This window comes from Leucoraja erinacea, chromosome 17, assembly GCF_028641065.1.
Source record: "Leucoraja erinacea ecotype New England chromosome 17, Leri_hhj_1, whole genome shotgun sequence".
NCBI lineage: Eukaryota > Metazoa > Chordata > Chondrichthyes > Rajiformes > Rajidae > Leucoraja > Leucoraja erinaceus.
Genome location: NC_073393.1, coordinates 14,046,483 through 14,072,316, shown reverse-complemented (window position 1 = coordinate 14,072,316; position 25,834 = coordinate 14,046,483). Strand labels below are relative to the sequence as shown.

General features: G+C 42.5%; 1 protein-coding gene across 3 annotated transcripts in view; it reads right to left on the bottom strand.

Annotated features, from left to right (window-relative positions):
- The window catches only part of LOC129705161 (guanine nucleotide-binding protein G(o) subunit alpha), a 199,299-nt gene that overhangs the window by 129,412 nt on the left and 44,053 nt on the right, over positions 1-25,834 (bottom strand). For all 3 annotated transcript variants that reach the window (XM_055648601.1, XM_055648602.1, XM_055648603.1), the window contains exon 3: positions 997-1,138. In XM_055648601.1, coding sequence (XP_055504576.1) covers positions 997-1,138 — 142 coding nt within the window. The remainder of the gene's footprint in view (positions 1-996; positions 1,139-25,834) is intronic.

The following is a 25,834-nucleotide window of genomic DNA, read 5'->3' as shown; positions in this document are numbered from 1 at the left end:
AAGAAATAATGGTCCGTCTAAAATGCTGCAATGGCACTGCAATGGAAACATGCTGCCCATTTTGCCCTGTGTGGTGTGAGCCAATTCTCAAAATGCTTGTGAATGTAAACTGAACAAAGTTTTGGCCTGGCAGAGAAGGAGAGACACTTACCCCGGGTCCCAACACCAGAGTACACTGGTGTCATGACATCCAACGACAGAAACGAACCATCGATTTTAGCACAAGCAACTTATCAAAGCCTCAGCAATCAGGAAGTAAAAAACATACATTTGCTCAGATGTAAAACGTGGAGGTCATTGTGATAAAACAAGTGTAAGGTACAGACAAATCCAGATTTATCTATAATTGAGATTTCACTAATCTCTCAGAACTCGTGTATTGCAGGTAGTTTATCTGAGCTATAGATTATGTACCCAATTCTACTAAACTGTTATTTCAAGTGTTGACTATTTAAAGACTAGATAGACATTGTACGTCCAATATTTTCCATGGGCAGCTTATACCCAGTGGTATGAATAATGATTTATCTAACTTCAAGTAACACCGGCATTTCCTCTCTCTCTCTTCCTCCCCCATCCATGTCGCACCAGCTTCTCGTTTTCACCCAACAGCTAACAATGGCCTGTTTCATTTATCATCGTAACTTTTTTGCATATCTTTCATTCATTGTTCTTTATCTCTCTACATCATCGATTATATCTCTCATTTCCCTTTTCCTTACCTCGTCTGAAGAAGGGTCTTGACCCGAAACATCACCCATTCCTTGTCTCCAGAGGTGCCGACTGGCCCGTTGAATTACTCAGCTTTTTGTGGCAATCTTTAGTTTAAGCCAGCATCTACAGTTCCTTCCTACATCTCTCAGGTTACCCCACTTTTATCAGATAATACTGACATTTCCCTGTTCCTGTTTGGTTCATTTTACACAGTGTATCATGTCTCAATGCAAGCCAGTTTTCCTTTCCACCCTTGTGTTGTATGTGTTTTTACCACTTTACCTTCCTGTCCTTGTCACCATACTCGATGCCCAGGGTATCCATGGCACGAACGATGGCCGCCAGTGACTGAATGGTGTTGCTGTACACCACAGGTTTGTACTGCTTCACATCATCACCAGAGAATCCATCCTCATGGATAATCCTGGAAAATACACAAGTTATAACGTTACAAGGGTATGACTAAATCAAGACTTCTCAAGAGATGCTGTCGGACCTGTTGAATCATCATTGGTATAAACCAGCAGTTCCTCCTTATATAAAACCTAATCTGCTTTCAGTTCTACCGAGACCGATTAAGGCATTTCTAATATTCTCATCATGACACTTATAAGAAAACAAATTACCTGCACAAGTCACCTCTCACCTTTCTCTGACCATTTTAATCTTTTTTTTTCAATTTTCCTTTAACCAGGATCATCTATTTAGCAGCTTCCACTTCACTTTCCCTGATCTCTTATGTCTTTGAAAACATACCTAGAGGTGGCTTGGCAGAAAGATAGGGTGGTGAAGAAGTCTTGTTTTCAAGGAGAATAACAGGAGAGAGATCGGCACAAATTTATGAAACATAAGTTTAGCTCCAGTTGCGATACTCTGTGCGGTTCTGGTCCCCACATTATAGAAAGAATTGGATTGCACCGGAGAGGATGCGGAAGAGATTCACTGGGATTTAGCATGGGATGGAATATTTAATTATGGGAAGAGGCTAGATAGGCAGGATAGGCAGTGATCAAGAAAGCGCATCAGATGCACCATAGAAAATATTTTGACGGGTTGCATCTAGATTTTGACGGGTTGCATCTAGATTGCTCTTGAACCTACAGAGAGAGGTGAACACAACCCCTTCCATCACAGGTCATTCACTTCCTTCCATCAAGTCCATCTTCACAGTGCAATACATCCAGAGGCACGAAGGATGCTTGTATTCCTTGCATTCAATCTGATATTTTATTTTCTGGAATTTACCAGAGTTTGAAAGCTCTGATGTCCAGACTTAGGCACACCTTCTGTTTTTAAATTCCTGAACCAGTCACCTCTTTCTCTCCCCGTTCCTAGAGGAGGTACCACATACACCACCTCATTAGGTTATTGCATGAATGCACTTTTTTTTTTGCATGGTTTCGATTTGCACTACAATCTTAGCACCATTCTGCCGTTTTGCATTCATTGTTGTGTTCGTCACAACGCATACTGTATACTGAGCTTCATGTGAACAAAGAATTTCATTGCATCCTGGTGTATATTACAATAAACTAAACTGAATCTGTTTTCCCTGGAGCGGAGGAGGCGCTGTACGCTGTAGGAGGGGTGTACAAAGTTATGAGAGGCATAACTACGGTATGTAGAAGAATCTTTTCCCGATCGCAGAGGTGACTAAGTCAAGTGGGCAAAGGTTTAAGGTGAGGAGTCAGTGGTGTGGAGGGAATCTGAATCCCACTTGTACTAAGGAGTCTAATATTAACTAATCTAGGTGTGTATGGTTCCCGGGCGATTCTTTGTGAACCCACATTTGCCATCCACATTTCGAATGACTAATTAAAAAAAAAAATACAATCTCCCACTTTTGATCATGTGACTCTGAAACCCATTCATACAATGCACACTTTAATCTTTATAGGATTTATTGATAACATGGCAAGATGAAAGGCTAGGTGCCCTCGAGTACTTCACTTCACTGGTTACTAGCTATTGGCAGATATCTATTGTAAATATACAAATGATAAGTATATTGACCTGTGCCATTTATTTATTGAACTTGTGACATAACCTCCCAACTTCTATAATCAACACTCTGGCTCATGAAGTCCAATGTGCCAAAAGCCTTCTTGACCACTCTATTTATCTGTGACACCACTTTCAATGAACTATGTACCTGCATTCCTAGATTCCTCTGCTCTACAAAACTCCCCAGAGCCCTACCATTTACTGTGTAGGTTCTGCCCTGGGTGGACTTCCCAAAATGCAACCTCATACTTTTCTGCATTAATTTCTATTTACCATTCCTCAGCTCACCTGTCCAACCAATCAATTTCTGCTGCAATTTGCAATTTTTGACCATCTTTACTATCTATAATACCACCCACTTTTGCATCATCTGGAAATTTACTAATCATGCCAAGTACATTCTCAACCAAATCATTGATATCGATGACAACCAGCAAAAGGTCCAGTACCAAACCCCGAGGCACACCACTAGTCACAGGCCTCCTGTCTGTAAAACAACATTCCAGCATCACCTTCTGTTGCTTTCCATGAAGCCAATCTTCCAGTCAACTAGCTCCCCTTGGATCCCATGTGATCTAACCTTCCAGGGCAGCCGACCATGCAGAACCTTGTCAAGTGTTGCAGAGGCTATGAATCATGTCATGCACAACTGAGATTAAAACTGTGATGGGCGCAAAAGGTGATAGACTACAGGAAGTGCCCGGTCACATTTCCAGAGTGAATGAAACAACCTAGAAATTATATTTATCCATTTTACTCCTGGAAAAAAAAAATTTAATCACATTGTACTGAAAAACTAACACTATGTGATTGGATTTCACAGTTGCTACAGTGACAGCCCAAGATTGCCAGTCCTGCTTGGACTGAATCTAATGACAAAATCCTTTATGAAGACTTATTCCCCCTTCTCACCTTCTAATAACTCCTGATTCACTGGAATATAATGGCAATTCCCAGAGTTATTTTCAACATCACACATTTCCACCAAATTGATTCAAAATTCACTCAAAAATAAACATATTCCGCCAGTAAAAAAAAATCCCTTTCTTTTCATCAATTTTTTTTGTCATTCAGAATTAAAAAAAAAACTTTCATACACATTGGTGGAATTGTTCCATAATCTGTTTCCACACAATTCACTTCGGGGAATCTTAATCCAATGAAACTGTTGGAATTCTCTGATTTTAACCTATTCCCTATGAACTGAAAAATATCAGTTTTCCCTCTCTCTACCAATAACCTTGAAGTTCCATAACTCTTTATGTTGATGCAAGAACACTTTAGTTTGTCAATATTCCAATGATCACTGCAATCAGTTACTCATTCGTGATTTCCACCTGCTGTTTTCTTAATATCTTAATGCTGTCATTTATAATAAGCAGTTGTTGAATTTATTTGGAGAAACAACTTGAGTTGGTAGTAGTCCTGCCTCTAGATCAGAATGTTGCAAGTTGAAGCCTCATTGCAGGGACACAAACATATAGACTGCTTCTTTACGCAGTACCGGGACAGTGATGCACTGTCCTCTGATGGTATCCTCCTCTTTAAATACGATGCATACCAAATCCTAATCTGCTTGTAATAGTGCAGGAGCGGATGCTGAAAAGATTCTATGGTTGCAGGAGTTCTGCTTGGTCTCTTTACCAAATTCTTTACCAAGAGATCATGTTAAACTAGATTAACCATCTGTACAAAATGGTCAATGTTATCCCCTCATAACTACAGAGTAATTCAGCAGCATCGTGAGATACTTCTGAGATACAAGATGATGCAAAATACAGTATATATAAATTCCTTTTTTTATTAAATATGGTTCCTCAGATGATGATTTTTTTTTAAAATTTAGCCCAATTCATTAGTCATCTCTTGTTATGGACATTGTCAACATTTGCTAATCAGTTAATGTCTTCAAAATTCAGTCCAGTTCAACCTTATTTGGTCCTAACAACCAGAAGACACAAGTACATAACCTGCAGGAAACTGTTTGCACAGTGGCATATTTAAATCCTTTATGTTCAGGCATACAATTCAGGTTGCATATATATATATATCCAGTATATCCAGTTACTCTCAACCCACTCTAGACGACAGAACCTCCGCTGTCCCTGCATCGTACCCACCAATGCTCCTGGAACACAACCCAATGGTCTTAGCAGCCATCTGAACCCAGACTTCTCTCTAAAGGTGGGGATGGTCTAGATCGAACATTTTCCACCTGGTTTAGCAAAGGCTTCAACAATGAAAGGGGTTAGTTACCACATTATTGGAAGCAACCCACAACCAATTTGTTTGCATTTCAAAGCACTTTTCATTCACTCTCTCTTTATTTCAGCCCCATCCAACAGCCAATTCAGTCCTTGACTCAAACGTTATGGAGCTCTTAACCCCAGCATGTTTCGACGTCCTAACATGATTTTAAAATTCCATGCCTTCAATCAACCAACCTTTCCTTCTTGATTTATTTTACTGTTCAAACCTTCTCGCAGTATTACTTTTTCTGTAGGTTTATCTACGGAAATAAGCCATTTATTGAGAGTGATGTTGCCAGTCCTGGACTTGTATCTCTAGCAGGCTAATAAATAGGATCTCCCACTGATAGCCTGATCTTCCCCCATCTAACAGGCTGAATCATTATAGCAAGCTTTTGAGATGGTGCCAATTGGCAGCTTGGATAGGAAGTGGTGTTCTGTAGTTCAAAAAGTGACCTGCTTGGTTTAAGCTCAGATGGAATGTGGGTCTTTTCATTGATGGGGAGGATGCCAGTTGGAGGCGGCAACATAAACCTTGAGAGCATTCCAGTTGGACATCCAGCCAAACCATGTGCTTGAGATTCCTTTCAAGATACAAATAAAAGGCCACTTGAACGCAAACCAAGTGGTGCTCAATCATACCAAATGATGCTTTGTTGAATCCTTAGTGCTGTATCAGTCCCCCTTTAGTGCTCTGATATCACTCCTTTCGCACAGTCTTTCTGCTCATTTAATGCAGCACTGGTGCTTAAAAGGATCATTGTTTCAGGAATTAGTCATCTGATCAGATTCCGTGAAAGGATACTCAATTATTCAAAAGATAAATAATTAGAACGGAGCACTTGGATAAGCTTGCCAAAAGATTTAAATTCTCACAAGTTGAAACGATAGTTCAGATTCCAAATATCAAACTTTAATTTCAGTGGCTTGGGTTAAATTGAGTTTACCCAGTCTATTCCACTGGCGATCTTGGCAGCAGAAAGGTTAATCAATACAAGCCTGTCTTTGGAGGGTGTCTGCCATAAGAACTGGGTTGTATAAGGAAGTCAAAACACTGCAGATAAAGTAAATACAGAGAATGCTGGAAATGTTAAATAAGTTGTGGAAAGTGAAATAGAGTTAAGCTTTAAGATTGAGGACCCTTCATCAGAATGGTTAAATTCTGACCAGGGGTTTTCAGCCTCAAACATTAACCCTGCTTCTGGATCCATAGTTGCCATCTTAGCTGCTGAGTAAGGGCCTGTCCCACCATCATGCGACTGCATGCGGCGAGCGCGACCTAACATGGTCGCTTGAGACGTACGGCCTCGCGGGGCCGGTCCCACTTCGATCGCCGGAGCCGTATGGAGTTGTGTGGGGCTGGTCCCGACATCGCGCGGGGCTCCGAAAAACTGACACTGTCCAAAAATTCCGCGCGGCAACGGCCTGTCGGCCCGCAGCCGCATTGAGGCCGTACGCAGCGCCTCGACGGGTGTACGCACTGTTTCGACGCCGTACGCAGTGTCTTGACGCCGTACGCAGCGTCTTGAAGCCGTACGCAGCGTCTTGACGGCGTCTTGACGGCGTACGCCTAGCGCGTGGCATTGCGCGATGACATTACCGCCCGGCGTGCCGTTGCGTGATGAAGTAACCGCCCGACGCCATGCAACGTCCAAATTCAGTCGGCCCGCCTACTGCCCAGCTGATTGGTGAGTATGATGTCGGGACCATCCTCCGTGGTTGGAAGTGAGACCGGCCCCACAAGGCCGTACGCCTTAAGCCACCACGTTTGGGCGCGCTAGACGCATGCAATCGAATGCTGGTGGGACAGGCCCTGTACTTGCAGCATGTTCTGTTTGTATTGGACATGATAAGAGCCCATTTGCATGTCTGTGAACTATATCAGTCAACATAAAATCCATTCTGAATTTGTATTAATAGATTTTGCTACTGCACAGTCATATTCTGTAGGATATTTAGCAGATCAAAGTTATTCCAGCCGATTGCCATGTGTTTTGTCCAATATGGGGAAATAACCCGATAGAACAATCGGAAAACTACCTGTGGCTCAACTTGCAATGGCCCAAAAATGCAATGTTCCTATTGAATCCTTAGAGCGGACACAACCAAAATAACAAACACTTTGGAAGATTGTTGATGGTTAAAGGGATATAACTTACTAGGAATCCAACTGCACAGCATTACTGTTCTGGGAATAGAAGCTTGGAGCTTCTGGATTTCCGGCATTGCTCAGGAATCTTGAACTTTTTTATAGTTAGGTAGATAACAGACAGTAGTTTAAAGCCACTCTGCCACATTTTATTTGGAAGGTCCGTGCCATTCTTCAAGCAAGGTTACTATTATCTTTCCTCACACACATTCCCATTTAGTTTTGAGAGGGCACACAAGATTGAACTTCAAATAGCATAATTGCCACTCCATTGAACTAACTGGCCAACCAGATAGTCTCTCAAATTAGATGAAATAAAACACAAAATCTACATGTTATTAAACTCGACATAAGGTGAATTATTAAAACATATTAATCGGGTGCCTGAAGTGAAGGACTTTGTACAAATAATCCCCACATGCAGTATTATCTGCTCACTTTTTAATGCACATCCTCCTTGCATATCCAAATACAATATATAGTAAAAGATGAATCATGGGGAACAAAATACGAGTAACTCAAATTATCTTAGAATGATTTTGCACATTAGGTTGGCAAATACACTCTTATTAAAACAATGTATTACAGGAGAACCGAGTACTGCAAAAACTGTCCCTATTTTGTTTTTCCACATCATGTTTTCTGTGTGTGCAGCACAAAATGTGAGTTGTTAAAAAAATTAATGTACTTTTCTCACATAAATTCTGTGAGAATGAATTTGATTCCATATCACAAGGGTCTCGACCCGAAACATCACCTATTCCTTTTCTCCACAAATGCTGCCTGACCCACTGAGTTACTCTAGCATTGTGTCTATCTTCTGTGTAAACCAGCATCCGCAGTTCCTTCCTACACATCACAACTTTGATTGATCAATTGAAAGATACACCATGGAAACAGGCCCTTTGGCCCACTGAGTCCATGGCAACCATTAATCACCGGTTTACACTAATTCTGTGTTATTCCACTTGCATATCCATTCCCCATACACGAGGGGTAATTCACTGAGGCAAAGTAACCTACAAACCCGCATGCCCTTTGGATGTGGGGAAAAACCGAAGCACCGGGAGGAAACCAAAACGGTCACAGGAGAAATGGTGGAAAATATTGCTCATGGTTCTCAGTTTTCTCATGACATAAAGTAGGCCATTCGGTCTATCGGGTCTGATGGTATTTCTCCTCATCTTTGTGAGGAAATGAGAGCTCCCGAGGGCAACCCACTTGGCAATAGAGAGAACATGCAAACTCCACACAGAAAGCACCCGAGGTCAGGATCGAACCTGGGACTCTGGCGCTGTGAGGCAGCAGCTATACCAGCTGCGCCATTGTCCTGCCATTTTTAGATGGTGATTTATGAATACTGGTGATTCATGAATTTCCGTAGCTGGAAGGCTGTAACACATAGGTTGCCTGTAATCCCTCTTTCCCTCCTCATTACATTGAAAGTAAAGGCCTGGGGTTTACTGTAAGCAATGGTACAAACACCCCAACTGTACAATTCTCTCTCCTGCCGAGTTTCATGCTTCAGTGACTTCAGCAGAGTAACACCCTTACCTTGGGCCACACAGTTGTGCAGCAGATATTGCTGATGCTTAGAGCTCCAATGACTAAGGTTCACTCCTGACCTTTGGTGCTGCCTGTGTGGAGTTTGCATGTTCTCTCTATGACCGTGTGGGTTGCCCTCGGGCGCTCTCATTTCCTCCCAAAGATGAGGAGAAATACCATCAGACCTGATAGACCGAATGGCCTCCTTTATGTCATGAGAAAACGGAGAGCCATGAGCAATATTTTCCACCATGCAGCATTCAAGGGATGAAAGATGTGGTGTTAAACTGAGGCCCCATAATCCCCTCTCAAGCAAAATAGACTCACAGTCATAGAATATAAAGGATCCCTATGATTTTGTCAGAAGATTGGAGAAAGTTCCATTCAACCTCAGTAAAATTGATTTTTAATTTCATTGTGGTCTACAGGGCCTCATTGGGTGAGAGTACCCCACTCAGTTCCATGCATCATGACTGTGACTACACTTTGACAATGTTCGGCCTGGATACTGGATGCTGCTAAGCTGCTTATTTGCAGAACCATGTATAAAATCATGAGAGGAATAGATCGGGTAGATGCACAGAATCTCTTGCCCAGAGTAGGGGAATGGAGGACCAGAGGACATTGGTTCAAGGTGAAGGGGAAAAGATTTAATAGGAATCTGAGGGGTAACTTTTTCACACAAAAGGTGGTGGGTGTATGGAACAAGCTGCCAGAGGAAGCAGTTGAGGATGGGTATATCCCAATTTTTAAGAAACAGTTAGACGGGTACAAGGATTGGACAAGTTTGGAGAGATATGGACCAAGCACAGGCAGGTGGGACTGGTGTAGCTGGGACATGTTGGCCGGTGTGGGCAAGCTGGGCCGAACGGCCTGTTTCCACACTGTATCATTCTATAACCACGACTCTAAATGGCTGCTGCAACACTTTTTTGTCGTGTTTAATGCTGTGCCAGAAATTGAACCAGAGGTTATTTCACCTTAATCTCATGCCTCTTGAGAGAATGGTGGAAGAATGACATTGACATCAATATTGGACCATCCATGATCTGGCTGAGTAATGAGCAGCTTTGAGGGGCTGATAGACAAACTTGCTCCTAAGATAGACACAAATTGCTGGAGTAACAACGGGACAGGCAGCATCTCTGGATAGAAGGAATGGGTGATGTTTCGGATCGAGGCCCTTCTTCAGACTGTTTTAATCCATGATCAACCTTTAGGCAAGGCAATCAGCCTGTCATTTATTGTAGAGTTTATGTTGTTATTATTGGTGTTATTATTTGTAGGTTATGAACACCCGACTTATGGACACCCCCAGAAATGAGCTCCCATAATAGTGGTCAAAAGACCAATGTACATGTTCGTTCCTATGAGTGGCAGAACTAGTTTCCTTTCTCCCTCTCCATTTCTGGTAATTGATCTTTTTTATCAGTCTAATATGCTTTTTGATGCCATTCGTAAAAGTAATGTGGAGGTATGGTTACATATTGAGTGATTTTTGTGCATTTTCCTACTTATGGATAAAATCAACTTACAGACAACTGTAAAAAAACCCTGCTTATTACCCAGGGAGACCGTACACACATTTATAGCATTAAAGCTTGATAAAGTTAAAGCACGACTAGTTGTTGATCATTAAAGTGACACTGAGGAAACAAAGGATAGCAAACCTGTCCTCTGAAGATCAATTTTAGGAGTGTTTATAGACTTACATGGTCACACACTGTGAATTAAACACAGCTCTCCTATGAGTGGGAGCTCGACCATTTCTATGGTGTCTGTAAGTCCAGCATTCAAAGGCCATTACACCTTTCCATTCATTCTTTGTTGGGTACCAACTTTCTCACTCCCAAATATGGGACAAAAGGTCAAAATACGGGACAAATATTAACTCAGGCAACAAACTTCCCTGAACTTTATTAAATCATATTTGTACATATGGATCAAAGAGCAGTCATGCTTCTAATTAGCATGTTTACCCTCATACCTTTACAGGACCATCAAAACCCCATCTGAAACTAATCCAATCAAAAGAACTGGAGCAGACCATTCCACAGGTTGAGAAAGGTTCATCTGATCCCCAGAGAGCACTCACAGAGCCCAGGCCCACCGAGTCTGGGGGCCTATTCCCCACACAGCCTGGGCCCACAGTCCCCACAGAGCCTGGGCCCACAGTCCCCACAGAGCCTGGGGCCCTCAGTCCCCACAGAGCCCAGGCCCACCGAGTCTGGGGCCCTATTCTCCCCAGAACCTGAGCCCACAGAGCCTGAGCCCACAGAGACTGGGGCCCACAAATGAAGCTTTCTCCCTCAGTGAACATTTTTAGTCATTAAACAACATTTAGATTGGTCCAGGCCCACTCACCATATGTCCATTGCCTAAGATAATGTTACATATATAAAAAGCAGTAAAACTTCCTTATCAATGTAACATGAGACAATATGCAGTGCCACCCTGTCTGCAGCAACTCGAACTTTGCAGTGTTTACTTGTCCCCCTCCCCGCCCAGGACTGTAACTATTAACGTGACATTTAGGCTCTCAGATTGCCGAAAGTCAAAACCCAGCAGATTGTGTCAATATGGCAGGCTTGGAGAAGCAGGCCACTGGGCAAACGGATAGGTGTTAACCGGGGCAATTAAAGGTTTCAGTTGTTGAGCAGCGTACATTCAGGTGACCTTTGCTACCAGCACTCCGGTTTAGAATGGGGAGGCAAGTGACAGGGAATGGAAGGAGCAAACATTCCCGCCCCTTGCTCCACAGAGAACTCAGAAGGAATGCCCTCTTCCAATCTGATCGCTTTCCCTCTTGACCGAACCTGGTGGGAAAGATGCCGTGTATTCCTCACCCGAGCCGGAGCCGGATGCCAAGATTATTTTTAAACCCAGGACTCTGCATGTTTCAGGTTGGTATCTTTGCCAAGTGCTTGGAAGAGAAGATATAAAGTGGGATTCAAGGGGAAATCATAGGGTGACCCTGCCAGTTGAGCGTAACCTCTGACCATGGGAGCAGGCGTGATGTACACCAGTTTTCACAGCCGCAGGAGTGAGGACTAGATAACCACGAGAATGGATTGAAAGTATCAGCATGAAAAAAGGCCCTCCGCTCACCGAGTCCACATTGACCATCGATCACCTGTTCACACCATTTCTGTGTGTACCACTTTCTCATCCATTCCCTACCCACTAGGCACAATTTACAGAGACTCGCATGTCCTTGTAATGTTTGAGAAAATCTGAGCACCCAGGGGAAACCCACACAGTCACAGGGAGAGCATTCAAACTCCACATAGACAGCACCGGAGGTGACGATCGAACCAGGGTCTCTGGTGCTGTGAGGCAGCAGTTCTACCAGCTGCGCCACTGTGCTCTTATATATACTGGTGGCATTTTTCACGTCACACATTTAAAAGACACAAGCAGGACAAAGGATCACAATAAAAAGCAGATTCACCAGGAGGGTAAAATCTGCTTGCTAATCAAAGTCACTGGTAGTGATAAGATCCTCTCTCATAGAGTAGGGCCGTATGCTTGTGTCCTGATGAATATAGAGCGTCCGCTCCCGCCATTCATGATGGTGGCAGACTGATTCATCTGCTGTCGTTGCCTGCAGTGGGGACATGCAGGGCTGCAGTCTGCGCTCACACTGCAACCATTTAATAGCCTTGTTATCCCTCAACCACTCAAACAGATGACCTGGTTATGATCACATTGCAGTTTGCCATTTGACTATTCCATTTCCTACACCGAAGCTTTGCTTATGCTCTTAATGCTGGCTGCTGGGCATCTCAAGTCATGTATATCTATGTAAATGGTGCAGTGGTAGATCTGCTGCCTCAGCATCAGAGACCACCGGCTTGATCTTGACTATGGGTGCTTTCTGTGCGGAGTTTGTATGTTCTCTCTGTAACGGTGTGGGTTTCCTCCGGGTGCTCCGGTTTCCTCCCACATTACAAAGACATGCAGGCTTGAAGGTTATTTGGCTTCTGCAAATTGACCCTATGCGGGAAGTGGGATAACATAGAACTAGTGTACGGGTGATCAATGATCGGCGTGGGCTCAGTGGGCCAAAGGGCCTGTTTTCATGCTGTATCTCTAAACTATGTTTTCATTATATTATTATCGGTACAGGAAGCTTTAAGCATAGAATTTTCCTCAGTGATTCTGCCTGAAATGTAGTGGTTTTGCAAAACAGGATGTTCAGCAGTGAGCCTCACCCTCCCTCTTGCCCACATTAAGCTTAAAATCAAGAAGCAAGGGGGAAGTGAAGGCTCTCTGATGACACGTGCACAGGATGCAAGGCACTCATAGTCCCTTTGGTATACCAAGTTCACAACATTCATTTAACACACAACATTTACACTAGTCCCTACACTAATCTCATGCTCATTCTTCCCACATTCTCTTCAACTCCTCAGGTTCTACCACTGACCTACACTCTGGTCAATTTATTGGAGTCCAATGAATCTGCCTGTACAGCTTTGGGAAATGGGAGAAAGGAGAGCATCCAGTGGAAACTAGGGAGAATGTGCAAACTGCACACAGACAGTTACAGAGATTAGAGTTGAACCAAGGTCTTGGAGATGTGAGGCAGCGGTTCTGCCAGCTGTGCCAACTGTGCCCCCCCCTTGATTGCCACCCAATCCAATCTAGCAGTCACCTGGAAAGTGAGTGTTATGGCTGCCAGTCTTACACAGCCCTGCAGGCCAAGCTCCACCAGTGATTCCCCACCGAGTAGGGGCAGAATCGTTCATCTGGCACTCGTGGCTGATCTACCCCAGGCCTCAATTCCTCTGTTGTGGAGTTTGCACAATCTCCCTGTGACTGCGTGGGGTTCCTCCGGGTACTCCAGTTTCCTCCTTCTCTCAAAGGTGTGCAGGTCGGTGAGTTAATTGATGGTTGTATATTAACCCCAGCGTGGAGGTATGAGGTAGAATCTGGGGAGAGTTGATGGCAATAGGGAGAGAATAAAATGAGATTAATTTAGGATTTGTGTCAATGAGTGGTTGATGATCAGCCTGGACTTGGTGAGCCAAAGGACCTGTCTCCATGCTGTATCTCTGTGTGACTCCACATATTTATAAATTGGAAAGCAGCCCGAGTGAATAAATCTACTGCACGTTGTGGGTTTGCATATCGTCCCCAGGACCATGTGGGTTTCATCCGGGTACTCGGGTTTCTTCCCACAACCCAAAGGCCTGCGGCTTTGTAGGTTAACTGGCTCCTGTAAATAGTGTGTAAGCAGCGGGTGAGTGGGAAAACAGAGAATGAGTGTGAACGGGAGATCAATGGTCGGCGTGGACTCCTTGGGCCTAGGGCCTGTTTCCATGCAATGTCTCTACATTAAACTAAACCACACCAGTTAGGAATCAGTGCTGCTGGATCCTTCCAAATGGTGCTTTCATTGTTGCAGCCACACCCAGTGGCCTATTAACTGAAGCTCTTGTGCTTCACACAGTCTCTACAGAGACATCATATGGCCTCATTCCAGCTCCAGTGCTTTCTCCTGGGGGAAAGGCACTCCATGGCATCAATCGTGCAGCTGCGCCTAGTGGATCTGAACTGTGGCAACAACGCCACAGAGAATGTGAGCTAACACGTGGCCTGCTCACAATAAAGGAGTGACTTTGTCAACTTGCTCATTCGATCAGGCCCTTTACTGTCTCACAGGATTTATTTATAAGTATCTCGAAAGCTGCAATGAAAACAAGAGAAGCAGTGTTTCATGTTTTTGGGAGCTGTTCTTCAGCTGACATTGAAAGAGGTATTGTTTGCGCTTGCAGTTTGGCCCATAATTGGGCTTGTGAGGAACCACAACAGCAACCCCTCCAGTTTGAACCTCACTTGGTACCACTGAGCAACAGTGCAGCAAAGGTCATGTGGTTTAGTTTAGAGATAAAATGTGGAAACAGGCCCTTCGGCCCACCGAGACCTCACCAGCCAGCCATCGGATAATTTACAGCAGCCAATTAGACTACAAACCTGCACATCTTTGGAATTGGGGAGGAAACCGGAGCACCCAGAGAAAACTCAAGTGGTCCCAGGGAGATCGTGCAGACTCCTTACAGACAGTACCCATAGTTAGGATCGAACCCAGGTCTCCGATGACATAAGGCAGCAACCACTGTACCCAAACCTAGACAAGGATTGGAACCTCTATCCCAGTACCACAGTAAAGATACTGGCATTTTCAAATAACGCTCCAGCTTCAGGCAAATATGTAGAAATATAATGAGGATAATGAAAGCAAATGAACCATATTGGCTAATTTCCTGTGGCATTGCCTACAGACAACACCAGGATTGGTCAATTATACTTTGTCAGGTACAATCTATTGCTTTTCTGAAATTTAATCGTGATCACGTTTAAGGCGACAAAATCTATTTGTTGTTGAAGAACTCCGAACATGCAAAACCTCAGCAGTACAAGATTTCTGAGACTTGGGTTGCTAAACAGAAATTGGAATTATTGGTCCAGCTTTCAAATCTGAATAGAGCAATGGACAGAGTTCTGGTCCATTAAGCCGCAAGGCACAGGCACATCTTCCAATGGTAGAGGCAAAGGAGGGAGAAATGATGTTCAAGCCGGATTTTAGTAAGGAATCCATAGAGCATTCAGAGCTAAAAATGCAGCAATTATCACTGAGATAGTATAAGAATGCCAGAATGCCAAGATAGCAAAGAACAGGAGAAAAGTACATAACCGCCTGGTCGCAACTCACTATCCACCAGCTATACAAAGTAATGAATCATATATTAATCTTGTTGCAGAAATTAATATTTATTGCAGAGAACTTTACTGTGACCAATGAATGTGCTGTTGTTTTAGCGTCGCTATTTCTGAGCTGTATCTGTTATTGTATAGGGGTGGTGATGTGTGATATTAACAGTTGCTGGAGAATGCACAGTTAAGGTAACTAGGAAAAACAAATTGGAGATGTCCAGCTACACTTGCAGTATTCTTTGGGAGGCGTCCATGATCTCTCTGTGTTTCTTTGTTATCTCCAATGTTTGGGGAAAGTGGATGGTTGATACAGAGATGAAACATAGAAAATGGGTGCAGGAGTACAATCCTTCGAGCCCGCACCACCATTCAATATGATCATGGCTGATCATCCAAAATCAGTACCCCATTCCTGCTTTCTCCCCATATTCCTTGATTTCCTTAAATCTAACTCATGAAATGGGATGGATGTCAGGGCTGAGCATGTGGAGCCTTTGATGAAAAACAAATTGTACCATTCACTGAAAATAAAATGTGTGTAAAACAGAAGATTTGCAGTGTATGTAATACCAATAATCTCAAAATGTTATTTTGAACCTATCAGCAACTCACATCCACCATGAACTTGGTTTCTCGTTATTTGTTTCTTGTTTGTGGAGGGTTGGTCAACTCTCATTTTAACCAGTCATAGTGGAGTTGTGTGGATCAATCAGTACACAGGTCATGCATGGATTTCACTTATTCAGGAGCATACAGAATCCTAAGGGGAGTTGGAGAATCATAGCACAGTGATTGTTTTAAACCATTTACTTACTACACCATGTACATTTTGAATATTTATGTAAAGGTAGATGACAATCCCAAGTCTGGTAGCCCAAAAGGTGAAGTCTAAGGTGAAGGCTAATAGTTGTGCAAAATGTCACATGTGCAAATAACATTTTGCGAAAAGTTCCTTGATGAAACATCGTAATTGGTGCGGCCCTTTTGATCTTTATTACAAAGTCTCAGATAACATCATGATAGGTGAATGGCTCATCAATTGGAGCTTTCATAGGGACAAGTGTTGCAAGTTAATCTATCTATGCACTTAATGTTAACATCCAATTCAGGTCTGCCCGCTTGAGGAAGAGTGTAAAGATCCTGGAGAGGTTATGGAAAATCTTCACTGGAAATGGATCTGGGCATGAGGGACTTTAGCTACAAAGGTAGAATGGAGATGGCTGTGCTTGTTCTCCTTGGACAAAGAAGGTTGAGAATTGATCATGACTAAGTTAGAAAGGGTGAGTTGAGGGAAGCTGTTCCCATTTGAATTGCTTCACTGAACAGGGAGCACAGATTATTTTTTTGAAATGTTGAAGCCAAAGAGACAAGAGGGATGAGATGGAAAGCTGTAAAGCAGTGTGATCTGGAACTCAGCAGTTATAGAGGCAACGAAAACAGAATCAATTGTGGCTTTCAATAGAGACCTGAAAATAAATATGGGAAAGTTCGGGAAGAGGATCAGAGCCCGTAGAGGCACAATGGGCTGAATAGCCTCCTTCTGTGCTATAACAATTCTGTAATTCTACAATTCCATTATAGTGGGATTATTTGTTATTAGCTCCACTATTTCTGAGCAGTATCTCTTATTGTGTAGGAGTGTGGATGTGGATTAACAGTTGCTGGAGAATGCACAGTTGAGGTAACTGGGAAAAAATAATTGGAGATGTATGGACTGCGCTACCCAAAAAAGTGATGGAGATACAATGAATAGTAACTCGCTGAAGGAAATTAGACACATTCCTAAAGAGCAAAATAAATTGTACTGCGGGGGAATGGAACTAATGACCTAGCTTTTACAAAGAGGTGCAAAAGGCCATTGTTCTCCTTGTTCTTAGACATCTTCCAATCGAGCTGAGCTCAAATATTAACTATTTGTCGATGGAAGTGGAATTACTACATTAACATGCCCATTTTCAAATGACTGTTTCCATCTCAGTAACAATTAGATACAGTTATGGGAACCTTAATGTTGACCTTTAAGAAGCATCGATAACCTCTAATGAAATTGGTCAGCCGTTACTCAAACCCTGGTCCTCTTCCTTAAAACGAAGCAGTTGATAAAGTGCTCAATTATTTTAGCACCAGATCCACCGCCTGTCCTTCTAAATACATACAGTGTACAGAATCAATAAATTGGTTTAACAAAGGAAAAATAATTTAGAAATCTTAATAAAGTCTTTGCCCATGTACAAATCAAAACCAGAATGGCGATTTCCAGTAAATACCAAAATAACCACAATCTGGAAACAGTAACCAATAGAAAGGTTGTCTCCTTAATGAGTACTCCTTGGGGGCAGAGATTCAATTAATTATTTCAAATGAAGGCGAGTGATCTGTTCCAGAGCTGCAGGAACTGGAGCAGTGGGTGAGGAGCACTGACAACTGGCACAATAAACCTTCTACGACTGACTAATAAGCACAGTGGGAAGAACAATATTTTAAAGCGCATTTCCAGTGCTTTTTGCACAGGTCCAAAGAAAGGGCTGAGAAAATAGAGTATGAAAATAAAAAACAGATGTCAAATATGAACAAACGGGAAATACAATTAATCTTCCCAACTCAAAACGTCCCAATGCGCTCCACTCCCAACGAACATGTAATCACTGTGATCTCAGAAATAAAGTGGACATTTAGCATACAAGGTTCCACAAAGGGATAAGTGACTAGCACTGGTTGAGGGTTGGTCAGGACACTGAGAACTTCACTCTTTACCTTTGTGTCTATTGCATTCAATGGATGGACTGTACAAAACTATAATTTTAATATAGAAAATGCAGAAACTGGTGAGAGCACTGATAAATGACAAATAAACATTCTTGGACTAAATAATAAGCATTTTGTGTTATTTTGTGTTAAATTCAGAGTTTATCCCATCTTATCTAGTGAAGAGAAAGATGCTGACAACATCCCCTAAAGCACATTATATCGTCAAGTAACAATCTGCGGAAAGTGAAACAGTTAACATTTCAGTCACAGTCCCTTCAACAGGTGCCCTCTGTTCTGCTGATTGTTTGTGGCATTTTCTGTTTTTATTTCAAATTTCCAGCATCTGCAGTATTTTGATTTGCGTCCCAATTTAATGTTGCATTCTGAGGTGCAGCGCACTGGAATATTGCGTTGAAATGTGACTTTAAACCATGACAGCTCAAGATATAGAACAAAATAACACAATTCTTCCACTAAAGCAATAGGTGGCATGGTAATGGTGTTAATGAGAATTTCTATGTTACCCTATTTTCTTATGACATGTAAGGCAGGCTCTTAGCATTGTGCTCATACTGGGTTTTGGAGCATTGCCAATTACCCACTAAATTTCCGTCCAACCTATTCACCCCATATACCCATTAATACCCCCCACTCCAAGAGCCTACTAGAACACCTAAGCACAAGAGGTAATTTACAGTGGCCAATTAACCTTCCAAAATGTATGTCTCAGTCTGAAGAAGGGTCTCGACCCGAAACGCCACGCATTCCTTCTCTCTAGATGCTGCCTGTTCCGCTGAGTTACTCCAGCATTTTGTGCCCATCCTTGGTTTAAAACAGCATCTGCAGTTCCTTCCTACACTGTATGTCTTTGGGATATGGGTGGAAACAGAACATTCGGGAAAAAAAAATCATGTGGTACAGGGATATTGTGTGAACTCCAGGATTGAACCTGGGTCGCAAGCGTTGTGAGACAATATAGTTAAGAGTTTAATTTAGTTTAGAGATTTGTTTAGTATAGAGCTACAGTGTGGAAACAGGCTCTTCGACCCACCGAGTCCGTGCTGACCAACGATTATCTGTACACAAGAACTATCCGACACACTGGGGACAATTTACAGAAGCCAATTAACATGCAAACCTGCCTTCTTTGGAATGTGAGTGGAAAACGGAACACCTGGAGAATATCCACGCGGTCACAGAGAGAACGCACAAACTCCGTACAGACAGCACCCGTTGTCAAGATCTAACTTGCAGCTCTGGCGCAGTAGGGCAGGAACTCTACCGCTGCACCGCTGTGCTGCCTCTAAAACAGTCACTCTACTAACTGCGCATTTGTGCTACCTCCTGTGCTGAGGCTATGCTAGGCCGAGGCAAATCCACAGTTTTGTCCCAAAACTAGCTAACAAATGTAATTTAACCATTTGTCTTGCTCCATTGTTCATTCAACTCCCCCATTAAATTAAAAGAAATGCCTCACAATTTTTCATTCCTCTTCTTGAGGTCTTGATGCCCTCACTTGCCAAGTGCTTTTGCGTTGTCATGACATTCTTTTATCATGTCGGAATGACGGATGACAAGCTGTCAGCATAACTGAACGCTGAACACAAAAATATAAAGACAAAAACCCTGGTGATTCAACATCGAGCAGAAGACGGATAACAGATTAGAGAGTGATTTTATTCACAATAATTAATGCTTTGTAATGCGGCACATCTTGCTGATCTGTCAGTGTAAATTTTTTGAATTAGATCAACAGAATTAGAATATTGATTTTTAAAAATGACACAAAGTGCTGGTATAACTCAGCGGGTCAGGCAGCATCCCTGAAGAACATGGATATGTGAGGTCTCAGGTCGGGACCCTTCTTCAGACTGAATATTGATAAACCTTGACAGACTGCATGGAGGTAAATGGAACTGGTATGATCGGTATATGCATGGTTGATAGGGAAATGGTGGGCTGATGGGCCTATTTCTCTGCTGCACAAATCTATAACCTTCCCAAAACTGCAGAAGATGCAGAACTATAGACTTGAGCTTGGAATCAAAAATAAATAAACTCACAAACCAGAAAAGTCATGGGCGGGGCCTACAGGTGTCAAGAAATCTTCAGGGCGGATTGAATACAATGGTTTGCTTGGCTTCTTTCATCCGTGATTGGATGTAAGTGAGGCAGCCAACCTCTTGCACTGACCTGTATCTAGCAGATCATATTCTGCTTGCTTTGGCATCAAAGATACCTTTTAGCACAGGCAGGCTATTGGTGAAAAAGCTAGGTAGCAATTTTTGTTCAATCTGCTCCAGTAAAATATTATGTCAAAGAAGCTGCAGAAATCCAATTTGTTGTTGCCAGACTCTCAAATACATTGAAGGGAAATGACAGAAGCTGGGGTAGGGTGTGGGCATAAGGAGGGAAGTGGAGATGAAGGTGTTTTGTTTCGACTAGATGTTTGTTCTCTACTGACTGTCAACCCAGTGCACAGAGAACTGTCATCTCCACTGCCATGCACTGAGCCGAAGGGAACTCCATGTACCTTTGTTCAATATGTGGCACACCAAAAGACATTGGACGGTGTAACAAAACCTGCTGTTCAGTCACTTCAATAACTAATGGAGATGGCGGAGGAAAGAAGAGTCAGCAGCCTTCAATAGAATTGTGAATCAGATACCACCAATCACAAGCAGGAGTCGCAAGAAGTTGCAGGTGCTGGAATCCTGAGCAAAACACAAAGCGCTGGAAGAACTCAGCGGGTCAGGCAGCACATGTGGAAGGAGTGGACAGGGGCCGTTTCGGGACAGAACATTTCTTCGGACTGATGGAGTTGGGGAGAGAAAGCTGGAAAAGGGTTGAACGTAGAGGAGGAGAAAGGGATAGTGCGAGTAGAGTGGGAGGAGAAGTTGGAAGAAATGTGTGTGCACTGTGGTGGGGAAGGGGACAGGGGAAAGGGAGGGAAAATGGGAGCTGATTATTTGGAGAATGCATTTCTCAAATATTTGGGTTGTATGCTACCCATGTGGAATATAAGGTGCTGCTCTTCCAATTTATGTGCAGCCTTACTCTGGCAATGGAGGAGGCCTAGAACAGAAAGGTTGACATGGTCACCTAGTCTATGCTTGGTCTTGCTGATGTAAAGGAGGCCACATCGGGAGCACCAACAGCAATAGATGAGGTTGGAAGAGGTGCACTCGTATCTCTATTTCACCTGAAAGAGCTGCTGGGGTCCCTGGATGGATGTTAAATTGGGGTTGAACGAGCAGGAATTACATCTCCTGCAGTTGCAGAGGAAAGTGCCAGTGCAAGGGCTGGTTTGGTGGAAAGGGGTAAGCAAACCAAAAAGTGTAGAAAGGGGTCTGGAAAGATGGGACTGCTGAAAAGTCAATTGTTGAAGTGTCAGAGAAAGATGTGTTGGCTGCAGAGGGTGTTGGGTGAAAGATGAGGACCAGGGGAACTCACAATCACAATCAGGCAACTGGAGGAATTATGCCAGCTATGTGTTCCTGGGAGGAAACTGAAATTGTGCAGATTCCTGGTATTATATTAAAATACTGTACTTGGAAAGGTGACGCATATTGCTACTGGATAGTGATACTTGCTGGATTCACTATAATGTCCTGTACAGGTTGCTAGGGGCAAGCTAGTCTTCCCTTAATCAAACACTCTGTTCGTGGAGTTGTTCTGCTGCTTGCTTGTTTGCAAGAATAGCAACTGCTGAAACACATTGCCACAGCCACAATCTCGCCTCGCCATGCCTCCAGCAAATGTAGTCTGACTGCTGCTGTAAATTCTGGCTGCTTCTGAAAAAATATTCTCACGTCATTCATTTCATTGCTCGTAGCATTTTAGCCAGACTCTCATTTGCAAAAACACCATTTGCAACAGCCTCAGTTTGCCCCACACAGGCCTGTTTTTGCCGACAGAAAAGATTGTGGGAGGACCGCAAGAAGCTGGTGAGTGCAGAAAGCATGTAACAAACAAGATTATTTTTCTGTTTTATCTATTATTTTCAATGAATTTCCAAATTTACTAATAACATAAGTGCACTCCATCATGCCTGACCACTTGGCCCAAATACTCTCTACTATCATTTACCTCCATACAAACCACCCATCCATTTATTTCTTAACCTGGCAATGCATCTTCCGATGCAGGAAGGAACTGCAGATTGTGGTATACACCAAAGGTAGATACAAAATGCTGGAGTAACACAGCGGCTCAGGCAGTATCTCTGGAGAAAAGGAATAGGTGATGTTTTGGTTTTAGACCCTTCTTCAGACGGATCGAGATCATCCTCTAATGCATCTTTCGGATCCTTTCTCATTCCTGGGAACTATCTTTTCTGTTTGGGTAACCCGACTCCCTCCTCCAGTTACACTGTTGGAATATTGCTGTTTACAAAATTAATGGTGAATGAAGGGCTGAAATCTCCAACTCTGCAGATCTGTCAAATCTGATTAGTCAATGAGTCTATACTGCCTGTTTTACTTTATGCTCCACGTAGCTATTTAAACAATATGAAGGACTGCAGTAGGTTACGCTTTAAAACCCTGAGTTGACATCTGGAAAACACAACTTCATGTCTTTCCCCTCAATAAACAGCAACATTTGAAAGAAACTGCAATACATTGAGCTCATGTGTTGCTCAAATCAGAGCTGCCTGAACTTGAGCCCAGTGGTGAGGTTGAGGGTAGTAGTTCATGAACAAGGGATGTGTGTCAGGCGCTCAGATCCTCAATCCTAATGTGTCCTTTGGCATTATGACAGATCTAAGATGGAACTTCATTTCTCTGCCTTTGCTCCAAATCCTTTACTACCCACAGTCAGATCTTATATCTAACATTTAATATTATGTTATTAATATTATTATAAATGTTATATTTAATCTTTATATGTAGTAACAACACTTAAGACATTTGGACTTAAGTACATGGATAGGAAAGGTTTAGAAGAAAACGTGTCAAACGTGGGCATATAGGACCAGTTTAGACATCTTGGGCCCGTTTCCATGATGTATGACTCTAGGAGTGGAGCAGAATTCCATACATCCACCCCCTTTTCCATGAACCAGTCTTTCCCAATACGTTCAAAGGCCCAATCACTTCAACTTGCCCCAGACCTATCAACCAGCTGTAATAATCTTCTCTTTCCACCAAAACAGGTCCCCTGAGAATCTTGAAAACTTTGTTCATTCCTTCTTACTCTTCTTTACTCCAGGGCAAAACGGTTCTCATTGTAATTTAACCCTTGGAATCCAAGAAATATTCTCATAAATCTAGGCTGCTCTGCTCCCAAGGCCAATTGACCTATTCTCAAAGAATGGTATCCAGAATTATTCACTGTGCTCCAACTTCGATCTAATCTATCGTCTAATTCCCTCCATCTATTTGAACATCAAATTGATGCATATGAACTGCATTATCCAGTGATAATATCCTTGGGCATGGGGCTCAAAATACCGCACAGTACTAGAACACTAGGAGGTAAAGATTACGCTGAAGCTTTATAAAGTCTTGATTATGGCCATATGTGTACAGTTAATTATTCTTGTTAAATACAGCTCTGTGCATCAAATATTCTCGTTAAATACAGCTCTGTGCATCAAACATGAGGAAGACGCGTGTGGCGTGGTTGCACAATAATAATCACTGGATTCCAAAGATTGTAGACATTTGAGTCTTCTCCTATTCTAGCTTTCCAATTTTAGAAAGTTTGCTCTTCTTTCATTTATTTAGGTCCAAAGTACATAAACTCAACTTTGCCAATGTTCAAATCATTTGAGCACAGATTTGCATTTACAATGCTACCAATCTTCGTGTCATCAGCCAATGAAACCTTGTAGTTTTCATTGTAGGTATTTAAGATTAGTAATTGAATAGATGAGGACCATAATTAAGAGTATTATTATTTGGTAATGCATTAACTAAGAGTGCCTTAAATAAGTTTTATCATTTGACGTTTTAGTGTTAGCGATCCTAAGCTGGAGCAGAGTTTGCGAGCAAGCAATATGTTTTTTGGTAGCTCCTTGTGACTTTGCACTATGTTGATCCATAAACGCAAACAGTGAAACCAATTTATTCCACTTGCACAAAAGGTCCTTTTAACTAACATGACTTATTACGTCTTAGTTGCAAGATTAATTTAGTCAAAATAAATGGTTACTGTTCCATTGCATCCCATTCAATTTTTGCAAAGCAAAACAAATATTTGTTCGCATACATAAACAATAATAAGGCCTGATGGTAATTATTCGATTGGAACTATACCGTTCCACATTAGACCTTCTGTCCATCACGATGTAACCTTCATGCACTCTGTGGACAATGGTTCCAAAATTCCAGGGAATTAATATTAGTACAGGACTACTCTCTTGCCACTGAAAGTTTTGACAGCCGAGAGAAATTACAAAAACAGTTTCATCTCAATGCAATCTGATTTTGCTATATAAAGCGGCCAATTGTGCAATTAAATTAACATTTAATATATCACCTAGAATTAGAATTAGTACACACTGTAGTTCCAACAGCAGAGATTGCATTTAGACTGAGGATTCTCATGTAGTTGTAATTGCATGCAATAGATCAGTGAGACACAACACTAAGGAAAGTGTATGCATTTTTAAACACTGGACATATTTCCTATTGATCTGAGATGCAGATGCCATTTAAGACTTAACCTCTCTGTCTGTATCTTTCAAGGTTCCAAAACAAGATAAAGCAAATAAGCCATGTTGCATCTACTGTTTCAGAATTGGAATTCACTTGCCACCTCCCCATCAGTTTTGCCTTTGCTACAATAATACAGTACTGATCATAGTATCATTCCAGTCAACAAACTTCAGTTCAGAGCCCTGCATCCCATGCATATGGTTGCCATTAGTTTTATAGCTGTGTATAAAATATTGATTTGCAGTAAATGTTACCCTGTCACAGTTAAGATTGGTTCCCTTGTAAATCTGAATGAGATCCATATGCCAACATCCTCCTCCAAAATTTGAACACCAGCACAAATTTGTACCGTACCCTGACTTGTTGAGCATTCCCTCTATGCCGTAATGCAGATTAGTTCAGAGAAACAGCGTGGAAATAAGCCCTTTAACCCACCAAGTCCACGCCTACCAATGATCACCAGTTCTATCTTACACTACACCTTGGGGACAATTTACATAAGCCAATTAACCTACAAACTTGCACATCTTTGGAATGTGGAAGAAAACCGGAGCACCCGGAGAAAACCCACACAGTCAGCGGAGAACATACAAACTCCATACAGACAGCACCTGTAGTCAGGATCTAGGATCGAACCAGGGTCTCTGGCGATGTAAGGCAGCAACTCTACTGCTGCATCACTGGGTCAACACATTGGCGTAGTCGTAGAGCTACTGCCTTACTGCGCCTGAGACCTGGGTTCGATCCCGACTACAAGTGCTGTCAGCACGGAGTTTGTACGTTACCCGCGTGCGTTTTCTCCGAGATCCTCAGTTTCCTTCCACACTCCAAAGACGTACACCACGGAGGTTTGTAGGTTAATTGACTTGGAATAAATGTAAAAATAATTGTCCCTAGTATGTGTGGGGTGGTGTTAACGTGCGGGGATCTCTGGTTGGTGCAGACTCGGTGGGCCAAAGGGCCTGTTTCAGCGCTGTATCTCTGAACTGAAAGGAACAGAACACTGTGCCGTCCTGTGCAGCCATGTTACTAAGTTAGATGGT